We start from the raw sequence: 10,885 nt of genomic DNA, 5'->3' as shown, positions 1-10,885 counted from the left end.
AATTATAAACCTTACTCTTTTTCAAAACGATTATACGACGTTTACAATTTCACGATTGTATATAATATTGCTCTTTTTTTTTAAGATAACAACCTTAGTAGGTGGGGGCTGGAAGTTGGAAGTACTCCAACTGTGGGCCGTTCCATGCATGATCCTTTAGCATCTTAAATCTTTTGAGGGAATTTATAACTAACTAGGCGTATCTTAAATATTGTGAAAGAGAGTTAAAGGGCTCACAACATTAACAGATATAATATTTTTTTATTTTTTATTTTTTATTTTTTTGAATAAGCTTTCATTAAACTAAAAACAAAATGAATACAAATAGAGGTGGTGGCCGGAATCCCAACAAAACATCGTGTTACAACTAATCTAGCACATGTAATTGAAGGAAAAAATAATAATAATAATAAGGCAATGGAACCAAATAATTGGATTTTGCCAATATTTAATTTTCTCTGGAAATTGCCCCTATTTTTTACATATAGAAAAGTGTGACAAAAAGCTCACTCCTAAAAGTAAATACTATTTCGATTAGTAAATAATATATACCCTACAAAATTCGACTCAATTCTATTAAAACTCGTTAAGATCTGCTCATACATACCCAAGTTAACTCGTTAGCTCAACTTAATTAAAACTCATTCATATATCAATATATATATATAATATATATATAGATAAAATTATGTAAATGTACATATATATATATTTATTATAACACTTTTATAATTAAATATATAATATGTAACCTAATTACTTATGTTTATATATTGAACATACTTTGTAGCTATATTTTATCATTTGTATAATAATTAGTCGATAAGATTTAATAATTTTATATACCTGTACGTAGGAACCATAAATAAAATAGATATATTCTATGATATTATTTGTATGTATTAATAATTTGTGTAGGCATATAATATATTGTTATTATGGATAAAGTTAAATATTAATTATATATAAATTTTTAAAATTGAATACTTCAATAGAAGTTTTACTTGTTAGTTGTACAAATTCAATATAAGATTTTTTATTTTTTTATTTATCTAATCTATTAATTAAATCTTAATTAAAAATAAAAAATAAACAATTCAAGCCGAACTCAAGTTGAGAATTTAACTTATCGAGTCAAACTCAAAAGAAAAATAAATAAAAATCTCAAACCCGAGTTTTGTGATCTTTTAAGAGTTGGAGAAGATAAGGTATAGGATATATAAGGGATAATGTTAGAGGAGTAACTTTATTCCTCTCTCGTTTACTTAAAACCCTCATATTTACAAGAGCTTGAGGGTATATTGATGATGCCAAACTTGATGGTTGTTACAAACATTTCTTTAATTCCAAATTAAAGCAAGCAGTTAGTTATTACCCTTCGACAAAGGAGCCGTACGTAATACTTGGAACAAACTTATCACAATCTAATCCCATTTAAAGGAATTAATACAAGCCCACAATAAGATATATATATATATATATATTACGTACTCATGAAGTCCCAGCAGGAGATCAACACTGCAAACAGTTTTAAAAAAGCTTTGTGACACAAAATTAAACAAAATCATCCACAAAGAAGAGGGAATTGGAGAAGCAAGATGATGACGGGTGATCATGTCAAGGCATCAAGAAGCAGTCATCATGATGAGGAGCCACTGAGTCCAGCAGCTCGGTTCTTCCAAGCGCCACGCTTTAACGTTTATATCATTGCCATCGTGGGGTGCAAGACAAGAATCAATACTGACGTTGTTAAGGCTGGTTTGGAGCAAACTTTGGTCAAGCATCCTAGATTCTCCAGCAAGATGGTAAGAAATGTATCGTACCTATATATAATTTCTTCTCTGCTTCTTAAATTGCTGTATGCATGGGGTTTCTGATCTGCAGCTTGGACGAAAACTATGGTTTACTCGATCAATGCCATAAAGTAAACCATGAGGCGAGCGAAGTGGCATTTGGGTAACCTCATCACAGCCAACCACGAGGTTGGCATGACCACCTACACTTCAAAACATGCCCCTTTTCAAGCGTATAAAACCGAAAAAGCCATTTGATTATTCAATATTCTTAAGAACTGCAAAAATAATTTGTACAATTTCTTCTCTGCTTTTTATAAGCCAGCCACAGCTTGTACAATTCAATATTCTTAACGTATTTAATAATTTGTTTCTTGCTATTTCATGAAACAAATATATAATTAAAGGTCGTTGATGGCAACAAGTACTGCAAAAATAAAAAATGGACTCAGACGAAAGTAAATCTGGAGGATCATATTATTGTTCCCGAATTGGATCCCAACATAGATTTTCCAGACAGATTTGTTGAAGACTACGTGTCAAATGTCACAAGAACTCCCTTAGACCTCTCCAAACCATTATGGGAACTCCACCTTCTCAACATCAAAACCTCAGATGCAGAGGCTGTTGGGGTCTTTAGGATTCACCATTCCATGGGCGATGGTGCATCCCTCATATCCCTTCTCCTAGCCTGTACACGGAAAACCTCTGACCCAGAAGCATTGCCTAGTGTTCCAGTGAAAAAACGAGCAGGTTCAACGTTTAACTCGCGGGATGGATTTTGGTGGTTCTTTTTAGCAATTTGGATGCTTTTAAGGTTGATTTGGAATACTATGGTGGATGTCTTGCTGTTTGTGGCGACCACTTTATTTCTGAAAGACATGAAAACTCCGATCAAAGGTGCACCTGGGGTTGAGCTGAACGTAAAAAAATTCGTGCATCAGACAGTGAGCTTGGAAGACATAAAGCTCGTGAAGAATGCAATGAACATGGTATGTGCGTACGTACGTTGGTTCACGTACAACATGAACTCATTTTATGCATGTACGTCTTAATTATTAATTAGTTGATTTATTTACTTCTATAATACTTCTTTACGGACTTAGACATTTCTCTTTTTCATTCAAGCTTTCAAACAAAGGGTCCCACGAACTTCGACACAATTACATATATGCCAATAATTGTACTTTGATTTGGATGCATTTCAAATTCCAACTTCTTTGAATGGTGTGGGACCCGGAAAACTTTTTAATAAAGTTGTCAAGAGCGGTGATACAATGACAACCAAACTATATTAATTATTTTAATAGTATATGAAAAAAAACAATCAAGCACATTTAAATAAAATAACAAGTCCGAAAATTTTAAAAACTATTAATAGGTTGTAAGAAGTTGTTTAGTATATACCTTTGCCAGTTCGGATAATGATATCATTACATCTCTTTTACTAATGCTTTATTATCCAGTTAACAATTTTCTTTTTACTCTTTAATCTAGATTAAAAATACAAAATATGACCTTCTTGTATAATCTAAAAAAAATAAATTCAATCAACTAATATAATCATATAAATTAATTAAAAATAAATTTAATTTTATAAAAATTGACCATTCTCTTATCAATTTTATACGATCCTACCTAATAAATAAAGCATTTTCATAATTTGATGTGGATGAATTTTGCAGACCGTAAACGATGTTGTTACTGGAATAACTCAAGCTGGCCTATCGAGATATCTGAATCGTAGATATAGTAAGTTTCCAAAAATTCCATAGACAATCATTTTGTGATATATTAGTGTATTGTTTAACCTCATTCATGCTGAACATAGCATTTTTAAAGTGAAAAGTCCCCATTTGCACTTCTGCTCAAGCAATTACATATGCATGCATCTATATCATGTTTAGCTGTTGCAGTGAATCCCAAAGGAAGTAGCTCGATCTTATATGCTAGGAAAATAAAAACTTACTAGTAATGATGTTCATCATCCTATTACTCATCATCTTCTAATATGGTATTAAATGCTTGATTGATAAGTTGTCAATAATCATTAATTCTAGATCAGCAATGATGATTAAGACTATGATACTCACAATGATGATTAAGACTATTTTTCACTATGTATATGTATAAGCTACCGACCATTAATGCTTTAATAACCTTATCCCTAGCTAATGCATATATAGTTCACTCATCATGTACAGGTGAGGAGAAGAAATTAGATGGGCGAGTGAAGCAAAGCAATAGCAATATCCCTAAAGGTATCCGCCTTAGGACAGTCATTCTCGTGAATCTCAGAAAGTCTGCAGGAATACAGGTAAATTATCTTTCTGTCATAGTTAGAAAAACATAGCATCATCCCAATATGCCTTAATGCTACAATTATTACCGAATGATATAGCAGCTGCTACGTTGCCAAACAGCTTAAGGAATATGCAATAGAATTCCCAACAAACTTCCAACAAATAATTTGTTATTCGTATATTCGTTTAGGGATATTTCAGTACTTTTTCATTACATAGCTTAGCCAATTCTTTCTATAAATTCATTATTGTACAGCATAGAGAAACAAGTAAATTTTATGCAGAATTTATTCTCTTCCTTTGCCTCTGTTTTCCTTCCTCGCTCTGTTTTTCTTTCCATTCATGCTGTGCTCGTAATTGACGATCACCATTTTTACTAAATCTGACATGGTATCAGAGTGGTGAAAATAGCCACCATCGATCCTTCCACCGCCACCAAATATACCAACCTTGCAGACCCAACCAACCATTGTAGACTCGAAACCTCAGACAATCGTGGCACTATGCTCGTCACAGAATTGCTCATTGTCGACAATTTTTCTACATGCTCTCGATCAATCCATCGTGCCCTTCGAGCTAAGAACAAACTCGGGTTCCTAAATGAAACCCTCACCAAAACATCAAAACCTGATGACCCTCTTTTTGAGCTCTGGGGGAGATACAACGACATGGTTGTATCTTGGTTGCAAAATTCAATTAGCCTGCCTCTTCGATCCTCGGTTGCATTTGTTGATGATGTCCATGATATCTGGACTGAGTTATAGAATGTTTTTCACCCCAAAATGGCCCATGCATTTATGAACTCAAGAAGACGCTGGCAACTCTTACCCAATATGACGATTTTGTAAACACTTATTACGGTAAACTAGCGCGACTGCGTCATCCAATTTGTAATGGGTCTTCGTGACTCTTTTAGCAATGTCCGCGACCAAATCATGTTAATCGATCCCTTTCCACCAGTTAACAAAGTTCTTTTCTTACATCTAACAACAAAGAACACCAATGCTTGTTTATTTCCTCAGCCCCACTCTTTGATTCCATTGCTCTTGCCGGTCAAAAAATATTTTCCACACCTTCCCCAAATCGAAGCGAATGAGACAAACCGTATTGTACACATTGCAAAACACGGGTCATACATTTGTAATTTTTTTTTTTAAATCAGGCAATGTTGTGGCTCCTCGTTGCACCCACTGTGAGATGATTGGTAATACCATTGAACAATGCTAAAAGCTTCATGGGTGCCCTCCTGGCCACAAGCTTCACAAATCAAGAGCAAATGCAACCTCTTTTGGCTCCTTTGTTAAAGTTAACTCAAGTATGACGTTGACAAAAGAGCAATATCAAGACCTCATAGCTTTACTGCACAACAAAGATTCTTCACCATCTGCCAACCAAATTTAAACGGTTATACCTTCCCATCCTCACTCTTCTTCCACTGCTGGTATTTCCCTCTGTTTCTCCTCATCTTCTCCTTTATCTATTCCATGGATCATTGACACGGGTGCCACGAAATTTGTTGTCTGCCTATAAACTTGCACATGACTTAAATTGTTGTTTCATATTCCTTTCTACTTCATGTTTTATACAGGGCCTTTCTCCCTAGACAACAATTGGGAAGGGTAGCATGGAACATGGGCTATATCACCTCCTTCACGATTCAGTTTCTCCTCAAGCCTTAACCAACACTTTATCCCAAAATTTTCTTTCACAAAACTATATTTAAGCTTCTATACAACCTACCAATAGTGTTCATGACTTATGGCACTATCGCTTAGGTCATCCATCACATGATCGTATGTAATTAATTTCTAATCCTCATGTACTCAAACAAATGAATATAAAGCATACTTTGCCATGTTTCGAGTGCCCTCTCGTGAAACAATCTCGTTCACCTTTTACTTCCAACACTCATACTACTACTTCTTGTTTTGACATTATACATTGTGATTTGTGGGGATCCCATTCCATTATTGCACATGATGGTAGTAAATTTTTTCTCACCATTGTTGATGACTATTCATTTTTGCACTTGGGTCTATTTATTGAAAAAGAAATCAGATGCTCACTCATGTCTCAAGTATTTTTGCCACTTAGTCGAAAATCAATTTGGCACTCGTGTAAAAATTATGCGTAGTGACAATGGACCCAAATTTTTCATGGCTGATTTCTATTTCGACTAAGGCATTATCCACCAAAAATCTTGTGTCGAAACACCCCAACAAAAATGGCATGGTCGAGCGCAAGCACCGACACCATCTTCAGGTTTCTCAAGCTCTTTGATTTCAATCTCGAATCCCTCTACATTTCTGGTCCGACTGTGTCCTTACCGCCACATATTCGATCAACCAAATTCACACTCCCCTTCTCAAGAATAAAACACCCTATGAATTACTTTTTCATAAGCCACATTCTTACTCACATTTACGTGTTTTTGCTTGCCTCACATTTGAATCAATTGTTTCCCAACATCATCACAAGTTTGATCCTCGTAGTTGACATTGTGCTTTTCTCGGCTACCCTTTTGACATCAAAGGCTACAAGTTACCTAACCTCGACACTCATCAAATTTTTATATCCCAAGATGTTCTTTTTCACAAAACACTCTTCCCATTTCACACACCCTCAAACCCAACACTATCTCCCAATTTCTCCTTACCTAATCTCGATTCCACTTGCACCATTCCTACAGCTCAAGGAACTCTCCATGCCGAATAAATCCCATCAACCTCAGCACCTCAAGTTTTTCCAACAACACCTTCACCACCACCACCACAGCCACTTCGACCTTCCACACGAACACACACTACTCCTACCCACCTCAATAGGTACATCTGCTCTTCCTTAGTCAACCCACCTCCTTTACAAACAATTAATTCTTCTCAACTGCAGGTGGCCCATGCTCCTAATGATCCTTCTTCATCATTGTCCGTGGCAGAAACCTATCCACCTGGTAAAGCTTTTCCTCTATCTGCCACTCTTTCTTTTCACAAATTATCTCCTTCTTAGTTTCCTTTTGCATCTGTCATTTCATCCCCTATTAACCTTCTTCATACGGTAAAGCTATTAAAAATCCTAACTAGTGTGAGGCTATGCGATATGAAATAGATGCTCTTGAACTCAACAACACTTGGTCTCTTGTTGACTTGCCCCCTGGCAAGCGAGCTATTGGCTACAAGTGGATATTTAAGATCAAATAACACTCTAATGGCAGCATTGAGTACTACAAGGCACTCTTAGTCACCAAAAGTTTTACGCAAGAAGAGGGGTTCGACTACACTGAAACCTTCTCACCTGTGGCAAAATTAGCCACTGTCTGAACTTTGTTAGCTGCTGCATCAATTCTAGGCTGGTTCCTCAAGCAATTTGACGTTCAAAACGCCTTTCTTCACTGCGATTTGGATGAAGAAATCTTCATGTGCAAACCCCCTGATTTTTCAAAAGGGTTTTCATCCCAAGTTTGTCGCCTCAACAAAAGTCTCTACGGCTTGAAACAAGCCTCGAGATAATGGTACCAAAAATTTTCTACTGCTTTGCTTGTTTTTGGTTTTCCACAGTCTAAAGTCGACTACAGCCTCTTTACTCAACTCAAAACTGGATCATTCACTGCCCTCCTTATCTATGTTGACGATATTATCGTCGCCAGCTCTCACATGTAGTCTATTGAAGTTCTTCAAGAATTTCTCAATGATCATTTCAGCATTAAGTCTCTTGGCAATCTCTGTTACTTCCTTAGCATTGAGGTTGCCTGTCTTATAAAGGAATTTCCATCTGCCAATGTAACTACGCACTCGACATTTTAGCCGATGCTGGCTCACTTGGTTCTCGACCCTCAAGTTACCAATGGACCAAAACCTCAAGCTTTGCAACGATGACAACGTTCCCCTCTCAGATCCACTACCATATTTGCACTTATATGGTAGACTCCTCTACCTCACTATCACACGACCCGATCTTTGCTATTTAGCCTAGCACTTGAGCCAATTTATGGCAGCGCCTACTACGACTCACCTTCATGCTGCCCATCAAGTTTTATAGTACATTAAAAATGCTGAGGCTGAGTATAGGACCAAGGTGACAACTTCATGTGAATTACAGTGGTTATCTTATATACTTCAAGATTTGCACCTTTCCATTCCTCTTCCAATAAATTTGTACTATGACAATCAAGCTGTGCTTCACATTGCCAAGAATCTGGTTTTTCACGAGCACACCAAACATATAGAGTTGGATTGTCACCTCATCCGCGACAAAATACAAGCTGGTTTTCTACGGACTTGCTCCATTTGCTCTTCTTCTCAACTTGCAGATGTATTCACAAAGGCCTTTTCATCCTCACAATTTTTATTCCTGCTATCCAAGATGGAAATAGAAAATATCTATTCTCATCTTACAGGGGGATATTATTGAATGATATATAAGCTGCTACGTTGCCAAACAGCTCAAGGAATATGCAACAGAATTCCCAACAAACTTCTAGCAAATAATTTGTTATTCGTATATTTGTTTAGGGATATTTCAGTACTTTTCATTGCATATCTTAGCCAATTATTTTTATAAATTCATTACTGTACAGCATAAAGAAGCAAGTAATTTTTATGCAGAAATATTTATTCTCTACCTTTGCCTCTGTTTTCAACTTCCTTGCTCTATTTTTCTTTCCATTCACACTGTGCTCGTAATCAACCATCACCATTTTTACTAAATCTATCAACAATAAATCCAAAATCCCAAAAATAGTACTAACTTTAAATGACTAAGCATCAAATAATCTGCATACTTCTAACAGAATTTAAACAGGATATGGCTGATATGATGGCTAAGAGGTTGAAAACTAGGTGGGGCAATTTGATCGGATATATGTTCCTCCCATTCACCATTTCTTTGCAAGACGACCCATTGGATTATGTTCGGAAAGCAAAGGCCACCATTGATAGAAAAAAGCTCTCACTTGAACCTATATTCACAAGTATGTGTATTGGGTTTGCGTTCAGGATATTTGGAAACAAGGTATGTATGTACATACAATCGATCTCTTTAGACCTAACACTTTATTTTTATAACTCAAGCTACTTATTGTCAAATAAATTATTACCCAGAAATTAATCATATTCAAATTCATACTTTGGACTAAAAAAAGTTAAGCATTAATCCCATATATATGAGTAATTAAGTTATATATTATATCATCACTTACCTACATAACTGTGGAAGCTTTGCGCAGACATGCACTTTGTTAAAATGTAGGTCTCGTTTAGTAATTTTTTTAATACTTTTTCATGATATGATTCACTTTTTTATAAATAGACTGCATGAGGCTTGTGTATTGAGACTTGTACAAATCATTATTAAAAATGAATGAGTATATTATTGAAGAAAAAAAAAATTTATCATCAGAGATCAAGTTGCATTGCAAGCTGCTGAATAATGTCATAAATTATGTTTACATCATGGATATATAACAGGTTGCTGCTGCTATAATACGCCGAGCACTCTCCAATATAACAATGGCTATTTCTGGTGTGGTTGGTGCGCAAGAAGAAATTAGCTTTTATGGCCATCCAATTGCTTACCTTGCTCCTTTTGTTTATGGGCCCCCACTTGTAAGTTATCCAATCATTATTTGAGACTATGTTTGGGTATACAGTGGAGTGACATGAGATCACTTCATTACTGTTTAATATTTTATCATTATTTTTTATTTATTTTTCACTATTTTTACTACTATTCACTAGTAGTGTTTCATATATTATTATTACTTTTTAATAACTTTTTACTACTATTTATAGATCATATGAGATCACACCTCACTACCCAAATGTAGCATGAATATATAATGCAGAAAGTCAATATGTTGAGCACTCATTAATTGAAGCAAAAGTCTTTGAAGTCCAACCCCGTGGCTTACAAATTCTAATGCTTTGTTCTATGTTTTTCTCATGTTTCTATTGCAGTCATTGGTTGTCAATTATCAAAGTTATGTGAACAAGATGACTATTTCTTTGACTGTTGACCCAAGTGTGATTCCTGATCCTTACGAGCTTTGTAACGATATAGAGGAATCACTCAAACTCATCCGACATGCTGTAGTGAATAAAGGACTCATCAAGGATGTTGTCTAAAGATTGATCTTGCGAGTCCAGAAGATCCACTCAATTGGAAGTCATAAATAGAGGATGTTCATGTATAGCTAATGTAAGAACTCAAGTGGAAAGTTCTTACATTAGCCGTGTGATGCATGTGTTAAAAAAATGTGTGTTAAATGGAACTTCTATCTCTAAATAAATGAGGCCTACATTATTTTATATGGACAGGAATAGATATTATAAAACTAGTTTGATATTTCTATCTTTTTACCTATATGATATATCCATCATTTCAAATTGGTATGATGGCCTCTTGCTTCCTTATTTGCCATTATATATAGGTAGCCACTTTTGATTCTCCTATGCCAAGCTCGTCGAATATAAGGGCCCAAGGGCTTATTGAAATCCAGATGGAAAGGTCCATCGCCATGTGATGATTTGAACATTCTTTCGTAAACATAAAAATGGGTCAAACGTTTTTAGATTAAAACATATCATCTCTGTTTCTAACGAAAATGGATGGTATCTATTTTATATAAAAATATTTTAATTATTTCACTTATCAAATCAGCGGGAAATGATCAAAATATTCATTATTTTATATTAAAACGATGCTATCCCTTTCATTTAAAAGGAAGAAAATTATATTCCGATAGATTCAAGATAGGATTTTTAAGTCTTAAAGTTTGAATAAAAAATTTAAAAA

At 35.1% G+C, this 10,885-nt stretch overlaps 1 protein-coding gene across 7 annotated transcripts; it reads left to right on the top strand.

The window, feature by feature from the left end:
* The first annotated feature begins 1,488 nt into the window (after window positions 1–1,488).
* Window positions 1,489–10,499, top strand: LOC122313546 (wax ester synthase/diacylglycerol acyltransferase 5-like). Of its 7 annotated transcripts, XM_043128647.1 has the most exons (9): window positions 1,674–1,805; window positions 1,885–1,982; window positions 2,201–2,785; window positions 3,479–3,545; window positions 3,980–4,110; window positions 6,986–7,046; window positions 8,883–9,103; window positions 9,559–9,696; window positions 10,048–10,499. In XM_043128647.1, the coding sequence occupies exons 2-9, from the start codon at window positions 1,932–1,934 to the stop codon at window positions 10,213–10,215; spliced, it is 1,422 nt and encodes a 473-aa protein (XP_042984581.1). In that variant the 5' UTR covers window positions 1,674–1,805; window positions 1,885–1,931; the 3' UTR covers window positions 10,216–10,499. The 7 variants fall into 7 exon arrangements, with proteins under 7 accessions (XP_042984578.1, XP_042984577.1, XP_042984583.1 ...); XM_043128644.1 differs by lacking the exon at window positions 1,885–1,982 and having other exon boundaries at window positions 1,489–1,805; window positions 3,998–4,110; window positions 10,048–10,453; XM_043128643.1 differs by lacking the exon at window positions 1,885–1,982 and having other exon boundaries at window positions 1,489–1,805; window positions 10,048–10,453.
* Window positions 10,500–10,885: the final 386 nt, after the last annotated feature.

The sequence above is a fragment of the Carya illinoinensis genome, chromosome 6 (assembly GCF_018687715.1).
Source record: "Carya illinoinensis cultivar Pawnee chromosome 6, C.illinoinensisPawnee_v1, whole genome shotgun sequence".
Lineage (NCBI taxonomy): Eukaryota > Viridiplantae > Streptophyta > Magnoliopsida > Fagales > Juglandaceae > Carya > Carya illinoinensis.
Note: the sequence above shows the minus strand (reverse complement) of the source record. Positions and strands in the feature narration are given on the sequence as shown.

What these genes read in the sequence shown, in the direction of transcription:
- LOC122313546 (XM_043128643.1), top strand. Translation starts at nt 1,599, where the DNA reads ATGATGACGGGTGATCATGTCAAGGCATCAAGAAGCAGTCATCATGAT. An exon ending in TGAAGAATGCAATGAACATG is followed by an intron (nt 2,786 to 3,478) that starts GTATGTGCGTAC and finishes TGAATTTTGCAG; the next exon opens with ACCGTAAACGATGTTGTTAC. An exon ending in ATATCTGAATCGTAGATATA is followed by an intron (nt 3,546 to 3,979) that starts GTAAGTTTCCAA and finishes ATGCATATATAG; the next exon opens with TTCACTCATCATGTACAGGT.